At 43.7% G+C, this 27,029-nt stretch overlaps 1 protein-coding gene across 2 annotated transcripts in view; it reads left to right on the top strand.

Annotated features, from left to right (window-relative positions):
* The window catches only part of RIC1 (RIC1 partner of RAB6A GEF complex), a 159,906-nt gene that overhangs the window by 39,474 nt on the left and 93,403 nt on the right, over nt 1-27,029 (top strand). For both annotated transcript variants that reach the window (XM_068136483.2, XM_068136477.2), the window contains exons 3-8: nt 13,455-13,537; nt 14,755-14,862; nt 21,297-21,439; nt 23,616-23,746; nt 23,846-23,937; nt 24,055-24,143. In XM_068136483.2, the coding sequence (XP_067992584.2) occupies nt 13,455-13,537; nt 14,755-14,862; nt 21,297-21,439; nt 23,616-23,746; nt 23,846-23,937; nt 24,055-24,143 (646 nt within the window). The remainder of the gene's footprint in view (nt 1-13,454; nt 13,538-14,754; nt 14,863-21,296; nt 21,440-23,615; nt 23,747-23,845; nt 23,938-24,054; nt 24,144-27,029) is intronic.

Here is a 27,029-nt window from a genome sequence, read left to right as displayed (position 1 = left end):
AATGAGTAAATATGTCCCCCTGCGACGTTGCACCCTTCTCCTCACAGAAACACACCCACAGGATAACCGAATCCGGAAAGAATCCTCAAACTAAACATACAGCCGGTAGGGAGCATTATTTACACAACTACGCTGCTATTTACACTACGATCCAGGACCTGTTTTTGGAGGAACACATGCAGATGTTATGCATAGAGAGAGCACGCATGCTAGCATCGATACACCAACCCACGAGTGCTCTGTGGCCTACGGCCTTTAATAATGTGCAGAGCACCCCTTCCAAGCATCAAGCACCACCCCATCACACAGTGAGCACCATCCGGTGCACCAATAAAGTGTTTATGACTCATTGTGTGGTGTCGCAGCCGGCCGATGTTCTGCCGCTGGTCTTGCCTTCGTGTGGTGCACTTGGCCTTCTTACTTCTTTTAAACAAAATAAAGAAAGGCGCCAACCGCGTCCATTTCTTTATTGTGGCCGTCAGGGGGCCAACTATAAGTGGTTCACCTGTATGGCATAGGTGCCACGTTGACCCATAGGTCCATCCACGGGTGGTGCTTGGCCGCAAAAGAGCTGCGGTCCATTGTGGGTGGCCACAAACATTGCGGTCCATATGGTGTATCGATCCAAGCAGCAAGCAGCGAAAGTGCAGGCCCACAACTGCGTAGCCAGCACCTCTCTCTCCTCTCTCTCTACCCCAAAGCCAGATCCTCGGAGGTGGGAGACAAAAGAAAAGACAAGTGAGTAAGGTGGTAAGGGCGCAAAAGTGCACGCAATGTAAGATGATGCACACTGGGGGCACATGGGAACCAGGTGAGACAGGTACGTTTCTATCGTACGCCCCCCCCCCCACCAGGTAACCTACATGGCCCCTCCCTTACCCCTTACTGTATCCACACAACACAACACTACCCATAAACATCTACTTTACAAATCAACAAACATCCCTACTGTCTTCCCCGTTCCTCCCATAAACCAAATTCGTCTTCTCTCCCTCCTAACCAATCAAATTTGCCATTTTCAACTCAACATCATAATTTGCCATCTCCAACTCAACATCATAATTTGCCATTACCAATTCATCATCAGTCCCTCCTAGGGAGGGAGAGATGGAATCACCCCAATGTCTCATCCACGTCGTGATGCGTCTCACAATCCACACAGCAATTTCATTTCCTGCAACAAAACAAAGAAAACACAGGTGTGGAGTCATCATCATCACCACAGGTAAGTGGCTGCGTATGGTGCGACAGGTTCATCAATCCTAACTATTTCCTAAATGACTTTAACAACTTTACACTACCCGGGGTCTTTCTCCGGCCAAACCATTGGCCCTCTTACACTTATGGGTTCTAAAAACCAATTCCCATTGGCCAAACTGTGGTGCTTTTCAATTTGGGGTCTCACTCCCCCGATTCATCTCCCGGTGCCCTCGCACAATTTCTGGGCCGCGACGTGTACCTCTCCCAGCGGGTCTACCCACCTGCACACCTCCACCACTGCAGTTGCCTCCGAGCTTACCTGCTCCTCACCCTAACCTAACTACCTGGGGAAGGCCCTCTGGCTCTCTCCCCACTCGGTGCCCTCTCTGGCACTGGGCTGCCCGATCCACACCCGGGATCCTCAGGCACCCACTCACAACTACCGGCTCCCAGAGCCCACCTGCGGCCTCACCTGGCCGACATCCTCACAGTGGTGGAGTGCCCAACCAACTACACACACTAACAGGCTACACGCCCAGCCATTTCCACAACACTAATGCACCCATCCAAGTACCATTCTGCAACCGCACCACAGATGCCAATATCCAACCACAATTTACCTGTACCCTCTACCTAACACTTACACTACCCGCCCCGGGTATCCGTGATGGGGGTCCACTCTTCCCCCATTCACACCTTCGCACCATGCACACCACTCCGTACCACTTACTCCAACTCTCTCCACACACCTGTACTTGCACACCTGTGCTCTCACTCTTGGTGCCGCCTGCACCCTTCTCTCCCCAAGCGCATTCGCGCTGATCCACCACACTCACTACTCATCCATTGCTCCACACACCTGTCCAGTTGCACACCTGTGCAATCACACCTGTTCGATCACACCTGTTCAATCCTCACCTGTTCAATTACACCTGTTCAATCCTCACACACACGGCACCATCTCAGCTAACTACTCCCCTCTGAAACTTGCGCTTCCCAGTCGTCCCTTTACACTATTGCGCTCCCACGTCATTATCAACCACACTAAACTACCTGCGTCCCCACTACAGGTATCAGTCACTAACTAAACTTAACGTTACCTAATGTCAATCTCTTCTAGATCCCTACAATATAACCTAACCCACCCGGGCTAGTTTTCACTGCCATACACCCCATAAACTATTGCTCCTTTGCCCCCCACTATGGGAAGGGTGGCAGGGATGCCCCCCTTACCCATCGGGCCCATCGCTCACTACCAATTTTGCACATCAGATTTCAACAAATCAAAAATTTGGCCAATCACTGCCCATCCTCTGCCAATCACTACTGCCAATCCCTTGCCAATCATCAAGTTTTGCTTTTCTCTAATTTTGGGTCCAAAACACTAACCTCATCACCCAGTCTATTCACTAATACCTCTCGGTGCGCCAATTCCTGTCCAAAGCCCGGCTTCGTAAAGCCAAACAATGAATGCTGGTTGTTTTGTGCCAGCGGCTGGATACATCCCGCATTCGGTGCAGGGACGGGGGCTTACCCGGGCCGAGATCCCACGCATCACCTCGGCGTGGAGCCATCCAATGTCCCGATCTCGACTCGCCGGCACGTCTCCACAAAACGTGGTCGCCATAACGACCCTTCCTATCGGGCTGCCCGCTCCGCCCAGTGGAGCACGGACGCGGCCGTTCAAAGCGAGGCCCAGCACGCACCGAGGGCCCGATTCGGCTATAAGTCGTTCTAAACTCTACTCCGTCTAACGTCGATGCTTCACCTGGACGCTTACACCCCGCAGCCCGTTCCTTGCTCACACATCCAGCCGTGCCCATGCTCCTCGTACCTTTCCTTACACACCCAGGTACACCCATTCCACTCACAGCCTTGGTCACACACCTGACCACCGAACACTTTGGCACACATTCGTTGCTCGCACACCTCACCAATACACCGCTTCGCGCCCCCTCCTCAGTCACCTCCTCTGTGACAATCACAGGTGTGCTCTCATTCGCACACCCAACCACGTGCCTCACCACCAACTCCAGCGTGCATTCCCACTCACGCTCTACCATTCCAGGTGTGCATCCTTCCATCCCAGGTGTACATCCTCGCTCACCTGTCACAACCAACTCACTCTCCTTGTCACTCTCAATACTCTCACCTCCACTCTTGACCACGCACTCACCCTTACTCTTGACAGCACACTCTTTCCCCATGCACCTGTCCGTCACACACCTTTCTCGCGCACACTCTCCCGTCACACCCTCTGTAACACTCACCACAGGTGTGCATTCTTCCTTACTTTTGACAGCGCACTCTTTCCCCATGCACCTGTCCGTCACACACCTTTCTTGCGCACACTCTCCCGTTACATCCTCTGTAACACTCACCACACCGCGCTTCCATGTGCCCCCTCGCACACGCGCTACGACCGACTCACTCTCGCCAGCACCCTCACTCCTTGGCACGCACTTTTTCCTCACACACCCCAGAGTCGGACTTTCTCGCACACCTCCTTTTTCGCACACCAGACCTGTTGCACACTTCACCAACGGCCTCTCACGAACACCCGGGTCCATCTCGACCCCCAAGCTTCTTAAATCCCCTGGCGCATCATACGCACGACCATATTGGTCACCACTTACACCGGGTCCTCTTCCTCTTCGCTTCTCCTCCATCACCTGCGAATCCCTCATCCGGTTAATGAGCACATCATCACGATCCAAACACAGACTTTGGACCAATTCTTTTATCTCCTCTTTTATCTCTTTCTTATCCCCTCTCCGTCGCTTCTTAATTTCACTCATCCCTTCTTCCACTTCTTCTAATTTGTGCTTCACCTCTTTTATTCCCCGGTACGTCTCCTCAAGCTCGTCCTCCAAGGCTACCTTGACCGTTTCCATGTGCGTCCTCACCTGCCGGTCCATCGTCTCCATTACCTCTATCACCTCGTCCAGCCTCGTTGTCAGTCCCTCACGTACCATCTGACATTCCCTCTTTGTCGCTATCAAGTCGTTTTTTATGTCGTTTTGTGTCGCTTTTAAACCTCCTAATACCGCAGTGTTCCTTTGAACCTGCTCCGTTAGTCCTTTTTGTCCCTCCGTCAGCTGTTCCACCTCCTGCGTCAGGTCCTCTATGCCCCCTTGTAACTTTACAGTCCCCTTTCTCACCTCCTTCTCCATGTGCTCCTTACAGTGCCTCACCTCCTTGCGCACTCCTCCGCCCTCCTCACTCACTCCTCTTCTGATCTCCTCTCCCATCACTTGCATCTCCTGCCCAGATGCCACCCTCATCTGCTCCATTTCCTCCCTGTGAGCATCCAGTTTGGTTTCTACCCCCATTCTGACCCCCTCTATCTGCTGCCCCATTTGGTTAACTTCCCTTTCCGCTTGGTCCCTCATGTCCCTCAATTTGCCTTCCATACTGTTTTCTAACCCCTCTAACCCATTTTTCACTCCCTCTATCTGATTCTCCTGGGCAGCCATTCTATTTTCTACCCCCTCTAACCCCTTTTGCATCCCTTCCATTTGATTCTCTTGAGCGGCCATTCTGTTTTCTACCCCCATTAACCCCTCCTGTATTTCCCCTAATCTATTGTCTAATTTCCCAAATTTCTCGTCTAATCCCTTAAAATTATTGTCTAATCCCCTAAAATTATTGTCTAATCCCTTAAAATTATTGTCTAATCCCTTAAAATTATTGTCTAATCCCTCACCAGTACCCCTCGCTTCGTCCCTCATTACCCCCATTTGGCCCTCTAATCGCTCACTATCAGCCCTCAATCCCACAATTTGGTTTCCCAATTGCTGACTATTAGCCCTCATCTCGTCCTTCATTTCTTCACCCGACTTAACCATAAAGGCCTTTATTTGTTCCATAAATAGGCCCCAATCCATCGGCGGCGCTACCACGGTCGCGGGCGCGGTGACCAGCGAGGCGCCATTTTGTGCGTCTGCTACCCTCGCTGCTTCGCTCTCCTCGCGTCCCTCAATTTGGTCCTGGACCGACCCTGCCTCACTCTCCCCTACCGGACCCCAGCTGTCTTGGTCTGCCATAGCGCGACTTTCAAAATTCGGGTTTTTATTTTCGTAAAACAAATTCAAATTTCGCCGTTATAATTTCGCGCGGGAAACGCGCTCCGAATCGATTCTATTACCAATTTGGGCCTAATAAATTTAGTCCCGGGTTCGAATTCCACTCCTCGACACCAATTGTTACAGACGTGGCTTAGATGTTATTTACCGAGCGGTTTTGGTATGACCACGTCTGCACAAGTTACCCGATTATACCCGAACGTTGACTAATCGCGCTACGCTAGGTCAATGAAGGAAAAGACACACGGCTGGGATTAAATTGACGCGACACCAGGGATACGGTTCTCAAGACCTCCGGAGGAGATTATATTAGGGCGGAAGGTCAGATTACAGGGACGAGAGGTACAGCATAGAAAGACAAGCACTTAGACACAATCTTATATTAACCCCAACAGACGACAGATAAACGGGACAAAAGGCTGACTCACACGGGGATTGATGGCTAGGAAAGGCAGGATCGATGGCTCCAGGTGTACCTGGGCTCAAAGGTCAGAATCGACTCGGTCCGGTCCAGAGATGCGGGGAGGTATTCAGCGCTCGTACGTGGCAACTTCTCTCTCCAGGCTGGGGGCGCATCTGACGTCACGTCCGGTACGTGGCCGCGTATATCCGGCGGGGAGTGACACGCCCTCGGCTCGTTAGCTCCGCCTCGTGGAATCGGCACGTTGCTTCTCATTGGGTGCGTGCGGGGGGTTTACCAGGCTCCGCCCTTGACGAGGAGCTGACAGCCAGCCCCTTCGTGGTAACCCCGTGGAGCGCATAGTCATGGCGGCTAACCGAGCTGGTGGGAGGACGCACACTCCCCCCGCGCAGCGTCGTTGTTGTTGTAATTGTTGTTGTAGTTGTAGTTGTAGTTGTAGTTGTAGTTATTGTTGTTGTTGTTGTTGTTTGGGGAAGAAGATGGAAGGAGGTATGGGAAAGGTCCTAAACTCACTACTGGTGCCATATAATCACATTCTGGTGCAACGAAGAGTCAGAATTAATGGAAAGGAGTCCTTAACTGACATAGACTAAGAATAACTAGCAAGATGTCCGAAAGTTGTCTACGTGTGATGCGGTGGACCTGGGCACAACATTTAATGGGGGAAAAAGGGGAAGGTCGGCTCTACTGATTGTTGTTTACAGACAATGGGACTAGGGAATGGGGGATTGGGGATAGTTGGGGAGTATTGGGGAAATAGGGGAATATTTACAAGCGGATATGGAGGCCAAATTCCATATTCGCAACAATATATATATGTATATGTATATATATGTATATATATATGTATATGTATATATATGTATATATATATGTATATGTATATATATATGTATATGTATATATATGTATATATATATGTATATGTATATATATGTATATATATATGTATATGTATATATATGTATATATATATGTATATGTATATATATGTATATATATATGTATATGTATATATATGTATGTATATATATGTATATATATATGTATATGTATATATATGTATATGTATATATATGTATATATATGTATATGTATATATATGTATATATATATGTATATGTATATATATGTATATATATATGTATATGTATATATATGTATATGTATATATATGTATATATATATGTATATGTATATATATGTATATATATATGTATATGTATATACTATATGTATATATATATGTATATGTATATATATGTATATATTTATGTATATGTATATATATGTTTATATATGTATATATGTATATGTATATATATGTATATATATATATATATATATGTATATATATATGTATGTATATGTATATATATATATATATATATATATATATATATATATATATATATATATATATATATAAATATAAAACTACCTAGCATTAAAACCCAATTTATTTAACTTGGTGATACAATATGTTACCATACTGATGCCCTTCCTGACGCCAACACGAGGCGACCAAGGGTTGGCGTCAGGAAGGGCATCCGGCCATAAAAACATTGCCTCAAACAGGGAACCATGATTGTCATGGGGCCCGCAAGGCTAACCCCTGCTCTAGCGGGGAAAATGGCCTTAAAACGATCATTCATTCATTCATTCATTCATACATACAATATGTTACCAGTCCTTATAATTATTGCAAAACCTTGCTTAGCCAAAAATATTGGGATGGACCTATTTGAGAGGACTGATGTGAGATTTGGGTGTGAAGTCAAATCTGCTGTTTCTTCTCAAGCACAAATTGAAACTTGATTGCTTCAGTCATCACATCTTGTTTTGAGTTGGATCTTGAGAGATGCAGTGAATGGGCATTTGGAGTTTCAGAGATGTGCCGAGTGCAGCAGTTGGAGAGGAGCAAGTTGTTTCATCTGGCAGTATTCGCATTCCGTCCTGCCTCAACCTGCACACTTTGGTGTCCTTCCGGACTCTTTGACTGCTTGTACAAGACCACGCTGCCACTGCTGTGGTTAAAATGCCTTGGGTGCTTTCAGGGATTCTTTTCCTGAGCCGACTGTGCTGATCTGTTTACCTCCAGCGAATGTTCACTGGGCTGAAGAGTTTTGATTTGCTTCTACGGCTTTGCATGCAACTGTAGACATGATTGAAATGGACCACTGACTTGTTTTTCCTGGTGTGTCGCTTCCCAAATCTTCCTGCTCTAATCAGCCTTCCAACAGGCCTGATTTTTCTTTTTCTTTTTTTCTTTTTTTTTTGGATACAAGATCGAGGCTCGTGAAAGAGCGAACATTAATCACACAGAAAGACAAACCAACACATAAAACATATAACATCGGGAGCGGTAGACAAGATGGGGAGAGAGGGGGAAGGACACAAACACAACATTTGAGAGCAGGGACCGAGAGACATGGAGACATCGAGAGATCTGTGAGAGGGAGAGGGCTTTGGGGGGGGGGGGCATGGGAAGCGGGGGGCATGGGTGGGGGGGGGGGGTGGGAGAGGTATAAAACATATAGACACTGCCAGGACTTCCAGGAAAGAAGTTGGAATTTCAAACATGGTGGATCTGGGGTGAATTAGCAGGGGTAGAAAAGATCAAGGTTTTGGATGGGGGAAGATAAGAGATGGTGGTGAACAGCTGTTTTAAAGACCTGGAGGGAGGAGTTGGATTGAAGGGAGTGAGGGAGTTTGTTCCAGAGGCGGGAGAAAAGAGGAATGAAAGAGTGAAGGTGAGCAGAGAGCCGAGATTTCGGCAGTTTAACCATCAGAGGGTTGCTGGCAGATCTTGTGCGACCTGTAGGAATATTTGGGGGACAGAGCACAGAGAGAGCTGGGGGGCAAGGCCGGAGAGGAGTCGGAAGAAGACAGAAAGACCACCTACCTGCCTGCGGTGAGAGAGTGAAAGGCCCTCAGAGATAGCTTCATCGCGGGAGATTCCAATAATTCTGAAAGCTTTGGTTTCAACAGCGTGAAGCCGAGCTAGGTGTGAGGCAGGAGCACCGGCCCATAGGGGAGAACAGTATTCCATTGAGTTGCGGATGAAAGCCTTGTATGTGGTGAGGAGCTCAGGTGTGCCGAGGAAGGACTTCGCACGACGGAGGATGCCCAGTCGGTGACTGGCTTTGGAGGCCAGCTTGGAAATGTGGTTTTCCCAAGAAAGATCATGGCAGATAGTGAGACCCAAAAGCTTGAGCGACAGAACTTCTTGGAGAGGATTGTTGAGAAAGTAGATGGGAGGGTTGTCCAGTCGATCTTTTCGGAGAGACATAGTAAGAGTGTGAGATTTGTCAGGATTGAAAGACATGTTTCACTTGTTTGACCAGTCTGTGATTTTGTCCAAGTCTTCAGAGAGTGAGGAGGCTGCAGACTGCCGATCTGAGGGAAGAGGAATGGAGCGGCAGAGAGTGGAGTCATCAGCAAAGAGTTAGAGAGGATTTTCCAGAGAGTCGGAGAGATCATTGATAAAGACCAGAAAAAGCACAGGGCCCAGAACACTGCCTTGGGGAACTCCAGCCAGAACAGGAAGGGGAGATGAGAGAAATCCATTCAGGGCCACACGTTTACTACGACCAGAGAGGAAGTCCGCAAGCCATGCATGGAGATTTCCATGGATACCATAGGAGGAGAGTTTGGTGAGCAGAGCTGGGTGCCAGACCGTATCGAAGGCACGTGATATGTCAAGGGAGACGGCTCTGATTTCCTGTTTGGCATTGAGGACCTCCATCCATTGTTGAGACAGCAGAAGCATGTCCAGAGTAGAGTGACCTGGTCTGAAACCAAATTGATGATCAGAAGCTGTATGTTGAAATGTATGTTGATCAGAAGCTGTCTTGTTTTTTAAATTTAAATATTTTTATTCTTCTACCCCATTTGATTTCATTTTCTTCTCCTTTGTTATTTAGCTCCCTTTCTGGCTCACATCGTATCATTAATTCGTGATTATTGATGATTACCGTGTCGTTGTCTGTGCTGAAGCGTAAGACCAAACCACTGGATTATTTGGCGCAAGTGTATTCTAAACACGCTTGACCACTGGACATTTTTTTGCTTCCTCTTTCCGGCTTGTGTATTGTTCCTGTGGTCTGACTGAGGTTTAAAGACTGATTTTTCCATTTAAAAAGTGCCGTTTTCATTTCCAATAAACTTAAATTACATTTCAAAAAATGAATTCTGTTACGTGTTATGAATAGCAAAATAAGCATTTATTTGGGTACTTGCATTGAAAACAAAATACAATTTTCTTCAAGTCTTCACACATAAAATCCTCGATTGTGTCCCTGGGCAGTGTATTTTGCCTTCAGGGTGACACAAATGTGGGGAATAATAAAATAAAGGTAAAAGTGTAAATGGCTGGTGGGTAAAGGTTGGTAAACCAGATCGATTGAATGTGACACTTTAAATTAATTTGATCTTGATTACAATGTCCATGTAATCTCACCTACATAGGAAGTACAACACATGTGGTAGGTAGTATGACACATTAACATAAACATACCAGGAATTTTTTTGATAAATATTCTTGGCAATCATATCTGTATTTTGATGATTTTTTTTCTTCAAAGTTGCACACATACATACATACATACATGCACACATACATACATACATACATACTGTTACTTTTGTAGGGGGTAGACAATGATTATCTTAGAACCAGGTAGAATGTATAGATTAGTGTGCTCCGATTGTTGTGAAGAAGAAGAACCACCGCATGTAATAAGTAGGGACTTTGTATTAGCCCGGATGTCGTGTAAGGTGTATCTTCGTTCCCATCATGAGGGGTGGGCTGTCGTGTTTATTAGTCCCCTACCGGTGTACACCGGAGGTGACTACAGGTTTGCACGCCGTCCCTCAGTCCATCACGCAAAGAACAGCTTTCCGGACGTTTTTTCTAAACTCTTAATGCTAATGATTTCAAACTTGGTATATGGTTTCCTCATGATAAGTTACAGATCAAGTTCGAACTTCATGACGTTTCGATCATTTTTGACAAAGCTATGGCACTTTGTTTATTCTAGAGTTCTCCTCAAACCGCACCGCGCGCCCTCAGCCTCGTCTCGCGAACGTCAAAAGCGCGACACAGCGCGCACTTTCGGGAGGGGCGGAGCCAAGCCGAGCAACATATATATACACATCGATCATTGATCGTGAACTGGAAAATATAATAAATTACTGATATTTAGCGACTCGAAAAGGTTCTTTATCAACAACTTATTTTCTCATGCTTCTGCTGACCTGTTTGCAAGGTGTATAAATCGAAGTCCTCAGTGCGAAACACAGGCCAGCCCGTCCTGAGGTAATTAGCGATTGGGAACGATTCAGAACCTGTGGGTAAATAACCCTTGGTAATTTCCCCAACAGTTTTCTGGATGACAGACTGCCGGTAGGGGACATGTATTGCAGCGCAATACTCAGAATGCTTGTTGGTCCCCTACTGGTGTACACAGGAGGGACTATAGGTTTGCACGCCGTCCCTCCGTCTGTCAGTCCGTCAGTCTGTCATGCAAAGAACAGTTTTCCGGACTTTCTTTCTAAACTCTTAATGCTAATGATTTCAAACTTGGTACATGGTTTCCTCATGATAAGTTACAGATCAAGTTCGAACTTCACGACGTTTCAATCATGTTTGACAAAGTTATGGCACTTTGTTTATTCTAGAGTTCTCCTCAAGCCGCACCGCGCGCCCTCAGCCTCACCTCGCGAACGTCAAAAGTGCGACACAGCGCGCGCTTTTGGGAGGGGCGGAGCCAAACCGAGCAACATATATATACACATCGATCATTGATCGTGAACCGGAAAATATAATAAATTACTGATATTTAGTGACTCAAAAGGTTCTTTATCAACAACGTATTTTGTGGTGCTTTTGCTGACCTGTCTGCAAGGTGTATAAATCGAAGTCCCGAGTGCGAATCACAGGTGAGCCCGTCTTGAGGTAATTAGCGATTTGGAACGATTCAGGACCTGTGGGTAAAAAACCCTTGGTAATTTCCCCAACAGTTTTCCGGACGACAGACTGCCGGTAGGGGACATGTATTGCAGCGCAATACTCAGAATGCTTGTTATTTTAGGGATTACGGTATGTTAATTATTCCCCTGTGTGTCAATACCTCTGTAATCTATTCCTTTGTTCCTTATGACACCGCACTAGACACTAGCCAACAATCGGCCAATAACGACACCACTAATTAATAATAAAACCACCGGAAACCATGCATGAAGCATTAGCACTGATTATCCCGACTTTGGAAGCACGCAGGATGAAGCACCCGTGAGGCCACGCCCCGAGGAGCCGTGATTGGGTTGGATTTGATTGGCACAAGCCCAGGTAAGATGGGACTTACTAATAGGAGCAGAGATGGACTACAAAGAGGTGGCACTCGCTGATTTGTGAAGGAGGCATGGATGACGTCGGAGCAGTGTGTTCAAAATAGTTGGAGCGGTGGACATTTGGACGGGGGAGGGGAGGAGGGTGGGGGGGGGGGGACGGGGACGATCCTGACAAGATTTCGGAGACTCTCAGTTAAGGGCACCCAGACACGTATTAATTTTCAGTTATCTTTCCCATTTGTCTGTATTTGGGTCTGTTTGTGGGAGTGCTGCATTTAGGAATTTAGTTTATCGTGCATTTTCTTTGTACTGGCATTTATTTAATAAACTTGTATTTTTGTACATTTTAACTCCGTTTTGTGTGAGGTTATTTATTACAGGGTTGAGGACATCAGGGGGATCCGTGAAGTTAAGGCTCCGGTTTCTTCTCCCCCGTTTGCTCCCCAAGCGTATTAACTCCGCCATTGAACTGAACGTCTCTGAGTGTTAAAGCTTGTTTGGTGATCCGTACTACCCTACGCTTTTCACCAAGGGTGGTCACTGGTCACACTACAATACATTCATACATACATTCGCATGTGTTGATCAACATTTTGTTTTTACTGGTCGGTGATTGTATTTTCGGGGAATATTTTTCCTGAAAAGTGGGGTGGCTTTCGAATATATTTTTGAACTTTGACTCGGCTCTCCAGGAATTGTTGGAATTTTACTTTTACTCAGTATTTCGTGCTGCCAATCGAGATTCACAGCAACACTCGTCCGAAGCAACTGCGATTCACTTGAGCAGAGTATTCATTGGCTGTGCTCACATTCCGGGTGGTATAGAACCGTGCATCGCTGGATAGAACCGTGCATCCCTTGTGCATCAAATTACGATTTTTCATGAATTTATTTTTTATTAGAATTTAATTTAAATAATTCTTTTTTTCTTTTTTTTCCCTTTTATTATTGTACAAGGCATTTGTTTTTTTCCAATTATCTTTTCTAAATTCAACACCATTGAATTGAGAGTCTGTTGTGTCATTCAAACAATGATTTGCTTGTACATTTTGAAATGTATTTGCCAGTAGCAAAAGTTTCTTTAGTCAGTCTTTACAGCCATTGACCAAAGTGAATAGAGGATGGTGAATTTACAGCGATGCACGGTTTATTTTTCAATATCAATAATCGCATTGCACAAAAGTGCTTGCTGTTGTGAGAAAAAGGCTGTGTGGATGTTATGTACTCTGCAGAGTGCAAAAATGTTTATTGTGTGATCAAAAGGGGAGGTTGAGCTGAAAGAAAATTGTGATACGACTTTTCTAAATGCTTTGGCACATGATTGATGTGTACCCACGATTGTGCCTTTTCTTTTCCGCCATGTATTTTTTGTCCCTTGCCTTTTATTTTTTCAGACTCAGCATGGGTATGTGCTGCTCTTTGAGGTCAAGGTGCTTGGTGACAAGGATCGCAGAGTGTACGAGGCAGTTGACCACAGGTGAGTGTTCAATGGCTGATGCAAGTTGTGCTAATGTATCACTCTTCCTGTTGGTAAGATGTTTGTATTTATTATACTGAATGGGTTATCTAGCCAAATGCCTGTTTTGAGCTTTGTTTTTTTTTTTATGCCTTCACTGAAGAAGTTGCCGTAGGCATTGTTTTTCGGGTTGTCCGTCCAGCTGGCCATCCGTGCGTCCCTCTGTTTGAGCGTCCATCAGTCCGTGATAGGTCTTCGTTACCGCGATAACTTAAGAACGACTGAAGGGGTTTAAGTCAAACTTGCTACAAGTATGTATAATGATGCAAAGATTAACCTATTAGATTATTGGGTCAAGAGGTCAAAGGTCAGTCCCGTTAGGTCAAATTCTGTTTGATCAGGGTGGTACCAATTCGTGCATTTTATCGAAACGTGGTGTCTCCTCGAACTCCCCATGTCCATGTCATCAACTCCCCATGGCATATCACCAGTTATTGCACTGATGACAAGCTAACTTCTGAACCAGTGATGGGATTTTCACCAAACTTGGTTTCAGTATATATTATGATGCAAATATGAGCTGTTTAGATTGTGGTGTCAAAGGTCAGAGGTCACGTCAGGTAAAACTGTGATAATTGAGAGCAGCTGAAGGGATTTAAAACAAACTTGGTGCAAGTAGGTATAATTATGTAATAATGTGGGTGGAGGCATATCAGTCGACGTCGCAACGTTGAAGAATGCTGTTCGAGTTTTATATTTATTTTATATGCACTTACAGTTTCATTTTCTTTGGGAAGTAGTTTTAGGAACCACTCACCAAATATTTAGATGTTGGTGTTTAGGGGCTGTCTTGGTTGGTGGTTTGATTGTTGTTGTTGTTCAAACCAATTTTCAGATTTATACATGGCATAATACTGCCGACTGTCATTAAGATTACATTTTGGAAATAATAAAACATAATTACAGATTTGTTTATTCATTTTGTCAGTTTGTTTTAAACAACGATTTGTTTTAATAAGATTCAACATCCAGCCTTGTTGTTGACGTTGTAGTGCCTTTATAAGCTAATAGAACCTTCAATATTGTTAAAAAAATGTTTTTTTTTTAAAATCTCGTTGCACGATTGAAGTTGGACTGGATTATTTCCAAATATTAAATCATTCCTTATACTGCACAATCGTAAGATTCAAATTTTATGTCATTGTAATACCGGCCCTTAAATTGTATTTTCATTTCAGAGGAAGTCCCATCCGCCATGGCTCACCTGGCGTAAAAGACAATGCCCGGCTATCTGCACTCTCATTATGCTTAGCCAAGGTGCTGGACCTGCAGGCAGCAATCACCAGGTAAACAAACAAAAATAAAATTCGTCTACCAACTGCTTCTATGTGATGACTTAGATAGCCGGTCATTGACCGAGTTATAGTTGATGAGATTTTTCTGCAATTGTTGGGTGTATTGGGACCTTCCCGTCATACAAGTATAACGTTGTTATTAATAATTTAAGTTGACAATACTGTGATTATTTTTCTCAAACAACATGGACTACTTTTATCATCAACATTTTGGATATGTTTTATTTGCATTATCTGTTTTCCATGCTTGTTGAACTTTTTATGAATGAAATAAGGATCGTCATTCCTGCCTCTTATCACATGTGTTATTAATTGAAGTTCATGTTTCCACCAGTATTACCATCCCTGATTTGTTTGTGTTCAACAATGTTGAAGCTTGCATGCTTTATTGCAGTTTTTTATTTTTTATTTTAAATAATTAAACTAGGCTATGCTAGATGTGAATTTTTAGCTTCTGTGATTTGAAAGAAGATATTCCATTAAATCGTTGCTGGTTGTTATTATTCATCCAGTCAAATTAAAACAGTAAAAGGCTATAATTGAAAAAGCTTGACCTACTAGTTGGTAGAGCTGACATTTAGGCAAGAATCCACTCGCCTTGGTCACGGCAGATGTTGAAGTCAAGAAGCTTGAGAATCGCCACATGACCTCCACCGATGATAGAGTGAATTGGTCTATCGACCAATCCGGGCATCACGTGACGGTTGCAGACGAAGTGGGAGAGATGTTATAGTGGGGTCCCACGTCCGTGACAGATTAAATCTCAAACCACACCTTTTGTTGAGATGGTGATTCAACTCTTTACCAAATAGATTATTTTACACCTCAAGCAAACCAGTTTTTTTCTCTGTCTAAAATGACCACTTGAATGTTATCAAAGCTGTGACCATGCAGGTTCATGTGCGTATATATAGCAGAGTTCAAAGCCTGTTCATAAACTGGATGACTATGTTGGTTCGTACGGGCCTTCAGAGTTTGCCAAGTTCCTCCTATGTAGGTCTCGGTGCATTATGGGTCACGACATCTGATGCCCGACACCAACTCGTGTTTCGTATCCTTCCGGATCTTGGCTTTAACATGAACTAACTGGTTGCAAAGACGTCTGTGTGGTTCATGCGATGTAACAATGCCAAACTTGAAGACGGATCTTCTCACTTTCTCAGATAGCCCAGCCACATATGGATTGGTCACTCGTGTCATGTTTTCTTGAGCTGTTCCCTACATTACATTATTAGATGATATTGCATTCAATTTCATGAAATGTTTAATCACAGAACTTGAAAACTCAGAATATTGAAATCACAGAATACAAAACTATCCATTTTGTATTGTTTTTCAAGGCAACATATTGTTTTGCCTAAAGCACTCCTCAGCACTCATTGATGAACCCCTGAAAGCTTGATGAAGATCCGTTTGGCCATCTCTGAGAAAAATAGCCATGCACAGCCACAGACAGACATCTCTTATGGTATTAATGATAATTATTTTTTAAAGATAAAGTACAAAGTTATTTTTCCCTACAATAAGAACTTTGCTGCTGAATGCACATTCTGTGCCATTTACATAAACTTAATTTTAATAAAAACCTTTGTTTTTTGCTTTATAAAGTCTTGGTGCATTGAAGAGCAGGAAGGTGACCCATGCAGCTCATAGTGGAATTATCAGCCAACATTGTTCACAATGGGAATTTATTTGCAGGATTGTTCTCCCCAAAAAAATAAATTCCAAGCTCCAAACGTTTTTTCAACCTATTACTAAAACGGTCGAATAATAAATATTGGTGTAAAGCAGGAGATGTCATACACAATCCCCAACAGCAAATTTTGCACTGATTGTTGTTCTCCTGTCGTTCAGTTGAGGTCATGCACATTATTTGACGATTGTTGAGCGATTGGCGGCTGCTCGTTGTTTGGTTTGTTAAATTAGAGCTGTGCCTTTCTACTTTATCACTTATTTGTGTCTGTTCTTTCCACCAAAGCTTGTTAATATTGACAGTTGACAACCCAATGAACACAGTTTATTGTTTTTTGCTTCAATATCCATGATTGTTCATTGTTATCATTGTTCAATATCCATGTTATCTATTTTGGTGGTGATAGTTGTGTATCATTGATTGAGTATACATGACATCCAAATAAATGGCAGTGTGATTGGATGCAAAGTTCTGGATCACTGCCCAGAAACAGCATGGAATGTCAGTGGAGTGACAGAAAATCAGATGTTGGAATTATCCAGTGATGATTATTTTCCATTGTTGCCAAAAATGTTACCACTTCATGGTCTGATGGAATTGTTGAGGCATTGCAAAGCTGTGTTGTTAATTGGCTGATACTGCCATGATATTGGATAACATGAAGTATGACTTATAATGGGTCTCTGCGTATTGTTATTGCACATTTTGCAAGTATCGCCAGTATGCCGTTCTTGCCTAGGCCCTCAGACTTAACTTTACGCATATTGGCCTGATGACAATGGTTATGCCATTGTACAGCACTTGTGGGAAAAACATGCATTTTAACCTTTTTGTAGTTAAAATATTGTGCTAGTTACCCTCACCAGAGGAGAGGGTATTGCATTTGAGTCTGTTTGTTTGTCTGTCTGTCCGCACAGAATAAATATGATTTTCTCTGCAACCGTTGGTCCGATCGACAGGAAACTTTCACCATAGGTGCAACCCCACCTGTAGAATTTTTTAATGATAATTATGATGTCATAGGTCACGTGGTTTGGCCGCCATCTTGGAAAAACCGAAAAACGTTGCACCTCTATATCTCGGAAAGCGCTGAATAGAAAAAATTGAGACATGGCTCATTGTGAAGAACTCTCCATGGGGAATAAAATCTGTTAATGATGATGTCATAGGTGCCTCCATTATGATGTCATAATTCGACAAGTACAAAACTTCATCCAATCAAGATGAAATTTCTTGAGCGCCATGTCGGCATAAACTGGCGGAGAAAAAAATAAATAATGACGTCATCGGTCACGTGGTTCGGCCACCATCTTGGAAAAACCGAAAAACGTTGCACCTCTATATCTCCGAAAGGGCTGAATAGAAAAAATTGAGACATGGCTCATTGTAAAGAACTCTCCAAGGGGAATAAAATATGTTGATGATGATGTCAGAGGTGCCTCCAGTATGACGCCATAATTCGACAAGTACAAAACTTCATCCGATCAAGATTAATTTCTTGAGCATAATGTAGGAATAAATTGGTGTAGAAATTTTTTTATGACGTCATCGGTCACGTGGTTCGGCCGCCATATTTGTTTTAACACAAAAGCCTTAAAAAACCACTGAAAATACATCCTGGTGAGGGTTTGCAATGTCTGATTTTGCAAATGCAGTTTGCAAATGTTGCAATGTTTGCAAATTGAACATTGCTCTTTTTCTTGTTATAAATGTTCTATATTCTTTTCATAAACTAGGGCATGCCCGTACTATATATATATCTAAAATTATATCCCCCCCCTCTATTTACATGAAATGGTTTGGTCCATTCGCAAAGCCAAAGCGAACGGCTTGCGAGTACGGTAGAACCCCCCCCTCTATTTACATGAAATGGTTTGGTCCATTCGCAAAGCCAAAGCGAACGGCTTGCGAGTACGGTAGAACCCCCCCCTCTATTTACATGAAATGGTTTGGTCCATTCGCAAAGCCAAAGCGAACGGCGAACGGCTAAATCGCCATAGCTCGGTAGCTCGCTGCTCTCTGATTGGTCGAATCGTTTTTTGGACATAGCTCGGTAACTACTTGTCCGATTAATATGAAACCTTGAAAAGGCACATCCTCGGGTCCCCAGCAATATACCTGGCAAGTTTCAAGTATATCGGACCGGTAGTTGTCGAGAAACAGCGGTCGCATACACACAGAGATTACTGGAATTATAGATAGATGTGGAATAAATTATGTTGTTCAATGAAGCGAAAATTAACTGTCTGTATCAATTTGTGCCGTTGCAATGATTATTCTTCTGCAGACCGAGTACGGTGCGCACATGATGCCGAGGGCTAATTGGTATAAATAAAATTCCACTTTGTCGTTATGAGATATTTTTCCTTGGCAAGCGCTAATGTGCTTTATCTATAATGGGAAACTAGTCTTGATTATGAAGGCTCGTGCCACTTTTTTTTTTGTCAACCGACAGATAGAAGAATAGGTTGAATCCATATAACCTTTATGCTAACCCGCCATGGGAATCAACGCGAAGCTGACGTTACAGGCATATTATCCCTTCGGAGAAAAATATTCTGAGAAAACTGAAGAAGAGATCGCATTCACATTAACCTACGAGTCAAGTATATCAACCAGAGAAACTTCAAGTTGTTACAGAACTATCTTGTAACGGCCTTGGTTTCCCCATAACTGCCCCTCATTTCTTTCAAGGTGTTTTATCTCCATGTCTGTACCACAGACAGTCAAAGGTGCAAAGAACACGACCTATCCTCACGATTGGCATGTTTAGCTCCCCACGGAGTTAATGAGTGCTTTTCATTCACATGGACCTCCCATCTTTTACAACTTTTCAATCCATTTCCTCACGTTTTTCCCTTTATTTTATTCAATATCAGTTTTATCTATCTTACCTCTCCCCTTCACTTTTATTCCTCTCTCCTGTTATCTTCTTTCCTTTTCTTCTTCCATTTATTCTCTCTCTTTTCCTTGTACACTTTTTTTTGGTCTTGCCCAAAGGAGATACTAGACTTTTGCTGTGCATGTGTGCGCGTGTGTCCATATATTTTCGCTTTAAAAATCTTTTCTCTGCAACCGCCTGTCCGATCAATGCAAAAGTTTAAACATAGGAAGGACTCCCCATGGAGAATACTTTATTGCTAACTCTGATGTCATATGTCACATGGTATGGCAGCCATATTGGATTAAAGGGAAAAAATTGAACATCATCTTCTCTGAAACCACTCAACGAAAAAAATTGAAACTTGGCATATGTCATCAACTCCCCATGTCATATGGCGATAATGATATCATTGGTGTAGTGGTATTCCATCCATAATTGGTTAAATTGAAATCCTTGTCCAAAAATCTTGACATTTCATATATCTAGTTGATGACCTAATGTGAGTGAAGAATTAAATTTATAGCCTTTATAACACTTGCCAAGAAAATATGTGACATAATAGGATGCATGGATGATATGGGTATATAGGCCATAATAGCAGTAGGCAATGACCGTAGCGTGTTCAGTTAACGATGGTATTTTTGTTCAGAATGAGCGCGTGAGGTGAGACTGAGTGCCACGAGTGCCGTTCTATTTTTTTGGTTTATTTATTTACGATCCCTCTTCTCTAGCCATTTTTTTGTGTCCCCATTATTTCCCCCTTTTCCCCATACCCTGTCCTCTTGACTTTTCATTCCTGGACCTTGAGCCTCCCTTCTGCCAGGTGTTAAAATGAGTCATTCCCATTGCACGAGCACCCAGATCCCTGACATGCCTCTAATGCACGCACCTCTGACTCACTCCTACCCTATAATCAACCTTCCCCGCTATCCAATCTTGCTCGGTTGCTCCAACTAACGGTGAGCAACTAAAACGTCAGCTTCTCCTTATTTCCCACGGTGGTTAGCATATCTCGATCAACGTTCTGTTGATTTCATCTATTGTGCTTTATGCAGTTCAGTTTGAATACCTTGTTTGTTGTTGGTGGAGGCTATATTATGCCTGAAAGGCTGTATTATCCCAGTAAACTTTGTGGATGATTTGGGTCGTTGACAAGAACAAGCTGATTAGATTTTGCCTCAGGTCCGGATCCAGATCCGGCCTTTCAGTGGGATACAAAATGTAAACTGTTCAACCTGTTGGAGGTATGTGCTCTACTTCGTGCCGTTTTTGTACATGTTGCATTTTGTGTGTTTGTGGTTTTTGTTTTTCTTGTAATTATTGTTGATTATAAATTTATTTCAAACTTGTATAACAGGGAGTAAATGGTTAATCGATTCATGAAATTTTCATTTAATTGCCCAAACTTGTTTTTGGGTTCATTAAGTCCAAAACGGGTGGCACTCTCGGTCCCTGCTCTCAAATGTTGTGTTTGTGTCCTTCCCCCTCTCTCCCCATCTTGTCTACCGCTCCCTATGTTATATGTTTTATGTGTCGGTTTGTCTTTCTGTGTGATTAATGTTCGCTCTTTCACGAGCCTCGACCTTGTATACAAAAAAAAAAAAAAAAAAAAAAAAAAAAAAAAAAAACTGTAAATGGATCAGAACCTCGGTCCTTGCTTCTTCCCCTCTCCAATCCCTCATTATTCTTGAAATTTTCCTCATTTCCTGATTTACATTGCTGGAATATTTGGAGTATGGCAATTAGTTCTTCACCTCAAGGAAAAAAAAAATGACCGCATCTTCACCTGCATATTTTTTTATTTTTCTCCATCTAGTATTTTAACCTACCTTTTTGTGTGTATTGTAGTATGGTGGCGCTTCCAAGTGTGTTGGTGGTGGCGACAGCTGATGGGGTTTTGCATCATGTACGCTGGGATGGTTTAACTAATGGTACCAAGTCTCTGCACCTCTGCACCATCCCTTTTGCCATGGACCTGCAGTCTTCCCGTGGTTTGTTTCACAAGACACCATCTGCATCTCGGGAAGAGTACATGTGTTTGGGAGTTGTTGGTTGAGTTGAGCTCGTCTCTAACAGTCAATAAATACCATTGCCAGAAACATGTGTGTAACAAAACAACAACAACAACAACATGCATTTTAAGGCCATTTTCCCTGCTAGAGTGGGGGTTAGCCTTGCGGTCCCCATGACAATCTTCTCCATTTTGCCCTATTTTCTGCATCTCCCCTTGTTAACCCCCTTGCCCGCATTTCTTCTTCCACCACCTTTAGCCAAGTCTTTCTCGGTCTTCCCCGTCCTCTACTTCCTTCTACATTCATTCCCATCACTCTTCTCAACCAGTCACTTTCATCCTTCCTCAACACATGACCAAACTATCTCAACCTGTTCCTCTTCACAGCATCAATCACAGGCTCTATTCCCATCATCTTTCGCAATTCACATGTTTTCATCAAAACATGTGTATAACCCACAAAAAAAAATCCGTTTGCCTGTTTAGTGCTCCTTTCTGAGCACGTAGCTCAAGCAACTTGAATACTGGATTCAAATATGATGCGCAATGCTGATTTTTCCATTGTCTACTTATATCCTTTTAATTCATATGTATTTTGCGTGTTTGTAATCTCCAACTTAGTTGTAGTCTTTGAAAGACGCAGAACCATTCACTGCTGAAAGACTACACTGTAATGTTCAGTTTCAGATAGCTTACATAGGCTTTCACAGGTCTTTCTGTTTTTTTTTTTGTTTTTTTTTTTTGTTTTTTTGGTATACAAGATCGAGGCTCGTGAAAGAGCGAACATTAATCACACAGAAAGACAAACAGACACATAAAACATATAACATCGGGAGCGGTAGACAAGATGGGGAGAGAGGGGGAAGGACACAAACACAACATTTGAGAGCAGGGACTGAGAGACATGGAGACATGGAGAGAACTGTGGGAGGGAGAGGGCTTTGGGGGGGAGGCATGGGAAAGGGGGGGGGGGGGGTGGGAGAGGTATAAAACATATGGACACTGCCAGGACTTCCAGGAAAGAAGTTGGAATTTCAAACAACGTGGATCTGGGGTGAATTAGTGGGGGTAGAAAAGATCAAGGTTTTGGATGGGGGAAGATAAGAGATGGTGGTGAACAGCTGTTTTAAAGACCTGGAGGGAGGAGTGTGATTGAAGGGAGTGTGGGAGTTTGTTCCAGAGGTGGGAGAAAAGAGGAATGAAAGAGTGAAGGTGAGCAGAGAGCCGAGATTTCGGCAGTTTAACCATAAGAGGGTTGCTGGCAGATCTTGTGCGACCTGTAGGAATATTTGGGGGACAGAGCACAGAGAGAGCTGGGGGAGCAAGGCCGGAGAGGAGTCGGTAGAAGACAGAAAGACCACCTACCTGCCTGCGGTGAGTGAGTGAAAGGCCCTCAGAGATAACAGTGAGATCTGTTAGCCCTTTCCCCAATTTTGGGAAGGGAATCAATCCACACATATATTTCTGGCTAGGTGGCTATCATCAGTGTGGAGGGAAATTCTCAAGAGAGTTGAGCTGGCAAACAGTTCCGTGATGGATTACATCCAAGTAGCACTTTTGCACTGAAATGGTGACTGTGAACCCATGTGCCACGCCAGTACTTTCTGCAAGGGTCCTGACCAATAAAATGGGCACCTGCCACATATCCACTCTCTAGCCATCCATTACACGGTTAACAATGTTTTTCTATTGTAGCTGTGAAGAAGAAAATAAAGTTAAAATGCAACTTCCGGCCTATTTGCAGTCTAGGAAAGATGACCCCTCACTACTAAAAGCAATGTTAGCTGCTACATTGCTAACCACGGTATCATTCAGCCTATACAGGCTTTAGAAGCCTCTTTTTGCAATCACAGCCAGTGAGCTAGAAATGTGTCCGTGGATTGATTCCCTTATGTTGCCATGCAGAACTGTGTGGGGAGGGTTGCTGGCATTTCCATTAAGGTTTTTTAAGCCTTTGTAGGCAGACACATCTTGTGGGTAGCAGTGTGGTGGTTGACACAGCTTTTAGTAGTGGGCAGTTCTGTCCACAGATTTAGAATGCAACTTTGCTTTAGTTAGGGGGGGTGGGGGGGGGGGGGCTCAGAAATCTTTCCCAAAAAGTCTGCAAATTCTTCTAACAGAGCTCAGAAAAGTTATTTCTTACCTATTTTGTGTAGGACCTGTACTTACTGGAGAAGGTGCACATGTTCGCTGCCTTGAGTTTGCCCCGACGCTTACTGGCTTTGCTGCTGTACTCGCTGATGGGCGTGCTGGTTTTCTCACTGCGGGCAGTGGTCATAACACTGAGGTGCGTTACTTTAGGGTGATATATATTATTCAGAAGCTTGATACTTACAAGCACAGTAGCGCAATTGAATTTATCCTTTTTTCCATTTCTGTTGTATAGCAAGTGTATGGGGTTTTGGCCCAGGAGGTGAGCGACGGGACTTGTGTGGCCATCAACAGCAAATACCGGCTACTTGCTTTTGGCTGTGCCAGGTAAGTGTAGTTTGTTTGCAAATGCGAGCGAAAAAGGAAAGGAGATATTGTCATTTTATTTGAGATGGGGTGGCTGTAATTGTTTCGTTTTTATTGCTTGGTATCGTCTTTCTCCAGTGGTGCTGTACTTGTATATACAATGGACATCATCACGGGAGCACTACATTTGTCACATACTCTTGAGCTTACAGCACAGGACTTTCCAGGTAAGCTTTGAGCACTTGTCGTTTCAGTCTCATGCGGTTTACCATCTTACTTTTGGTTCTGTTTTCCTCTTTTAGCCTTTTCTACCCTCTTAGGCTATCATAAAACTTTTCTCTACCTCTGCTGCTTGACAATCTGCTCTTGCTTCTTTCTTTATTGGAATTATTGTTGGTACTTTTTCTCACTATTTGATTTGTTTTGCGTTTCTCTTTTTATTGCTCTGCCACAAGTTTATTTTTGAAGGCATCATCTTTTCAGGTTGTCCGTCCATGATTAATTTTTGTCACCACAATAACTTGTGAACCACTGAAGGGATTTTTAACAAACTTGGTACAAAGGCATATTAGGATGCAGAGATAAACTGATTCGATTTTGGGTTCGAAGGATCAAAAGCCATGTGACCTTATAGCTGAAGGTAGTAGATTTTAGGTACCCCTAAACCCTGTGAACTGCTGAAGGATTTTGATCAAACTTGCCATAACTATGTCGTATAATACAAATATGAACTTATTCAATTTTTAATTGAACAAGTCAGAGGTCAAGTGACCTTTTGAAAATCATTTTGCAGACGATTACTTGAGTTAGAAGCAATGTTATTATCTCTCTTCAACTTATCTGTCTCTCTCTCTCTCTCTCCCTCTCCCTCTCTCTCTCTCTCTCTCTCTCTCCCCCCCTCTCTGTCCCTCCCCCCTTACTCTCTCTCTCTCTCCCTCTCTCTTACCCTCTCTATCATGCAGGACCTTAAATTTTTCATGTGACCTTTAATTGAGATCAAAAGCAAGTGGTTTTACATATAATGTGGGTGGAGGCATATCCATTGATGCACTCGCATCAAATTGTAATTTCTAGTTCGGTATGTTCCTCTGTCTTAATCAATCCCATTATCGAGTAAGAAAAGCTACACGTAAAGCTAACAGGGTTTTAGTTTTTATTCATAGGGGGATAATTATAAGTCAAAGGAGGTAGTGTTAAGATTGTAAGGAATTTAGTGAGGCCTCATCGAGAATGCTTCTACAAACCTGCCATCTTGTCTGAGGGGCCAATAGAGCAACATAACGCACCAGCTCCAAACCCAAATGAAGGAACTCAACGAGGAAACCCAAAAGAAAGGGCTGTAGCTGATGCTTTGCGTTTTCACAGTTTTTTGTGGCCACAAACATTTTAGCCGTGCTATAAGCGAGCTTCGCAGGATGTCCCACCATTCACACTCTAAACATCGCTTCGTGGGATGTTTCACCAGCTGTGTGGCATGTCATCCCCCATGAGTTGCTGTACAGAATGAAAACACTCCACCACATATATTAATGCAATTAGCAGCTGCAACATACAGCATCATCCGAGCAGTTACACAAGGAAAATGCTTCACCCCATCTACCACTCGCTGCGTAGCACATTATGTCCCTCTAGTTATGGAATGAAAACACTCCACTTATCTGTTAATGCTATAGCAGCTGCTTCATACGGCATCATCCGAGATGTTACACAATGAAAATGCTTCACTGCATCTACCACCTGCTGCGTAACACGTTATGCCCCATGAGTTATAGAATGAAAACACTCCACAACATCTATTGGTGCAAATAGCAGCTACTCAATATGGCATCATCCGAGCTGTTACACAATGAAAACGCCTCACTGCATCTATTACTAGCTGCCGAAGACAGTATCACCCGATAACACCCCCCACAAACAATGGGCAGACTACTCACCCCTCCTGCAGCTACCCACAATACCCGCGTGCGGAATTATGTTCATCGGTTTCTGGGTCTCAATCATTCTTCTCGTCTCGTTGCTTTGACCTGTGTTTTGCCTCTCGCTCTGCTCAGCATTCTGTCATGGCTCCCAAGCGCAAGACCAGTGCTGGAGATGTGTTGACTCAAGAGGCAGAAGAAAGTGATGAGCTTGAGCCAGAAAATGGAGCTGCTTGACCAGCTTTCAAGAGGAGAGAGAGAACGTGGCCTCTGTGGGCAGGCATTGCAGCATCAATGAATCCACCATTCACTCCATACAGAAGAGTGAAAAGGTGATCCGAGATATTGTTGCAGTGAGCACTGGACCAAGCACCAACGTAGTCGCCCAGTTCCGGGACAACCACATAGAAAGGATGGAGAAGGCCTTTGAGTTGACCTCTAATTCGTACAAATGCAAAACTTATTTACGAGCATATGATTGGCGTGGGAGGTGAGAGCATGAATGATGCGCTGAGAGATGATTGTACGAGCAGCCCTCGTTCATTCATAGCGAGCATGGGATGGTTTCACCGCTTCCAGGAGTGGTACGGTCTCAAAAATGTAAATCTCACATGGGAGCATGCCTCCGCTGACCACGACCCAGCCAAAGCATTTCCTGCTCAACTCGCGAGGCTGATCAATGAGAAGGGATACCGCCCAGAGCAGGTCTTCAATGCAGACGAGACTGGCCTCTTCTGGAAAAAGATGCCTACGAGAACTTTAATCTTGAAGCGTGAGGGGACTGCATCGGGATTGAAAGTCAGAAAGGATCAGATATCTCTTCCCTGCGCAAACGCAAAAGGACAATCGTGTATGATGTTGGTTATATGTTGACCACATCGTGTATTTCCAAATGTCCACATCGTGTATGACAAAACCCATGATGTTGTACCATTCCCTGAAACCACATGTTATCAAGAGCAAGAACAAACACGCGCAGCTCGTGTTTTGGAGGTCCAACAGGAAAGCGTGGGTGACGGCAGCAATCTTCATGGACTGGTTTCATGATTGTTTTGCCCCTCAGGTGGAAAGGCATCTGGTGAAAAAAAAAAAGAAAAAAGAAAAGCTTGCTTTAAACTTAAAGGTTCTCCTGCTCATCAACAACGCTCCTGGCCACCCCCTGGACCTGGACATGGCTGACCCGAATGTCGAGGTGAT

The sequence above is a fragment of the Myxine glutinosa genome, chromosome 1 (genome assembly GCF_964187855.1).
Source record: "Myxine glutinosa chromosome 1, kmMyxGlut1.1, whole genome shotgun sequence".
NCBI lineage: Eukaryota > Metazoa > Chordata > Myxini > Myxiniformes > Myxinidae > Myxine > Myxine glutinosa.
The sequence above is the reverse complement of the archived record's forward strand: the minus strand, read 5'-3'. Positions and strand labels throughout refer to the sequence as shown.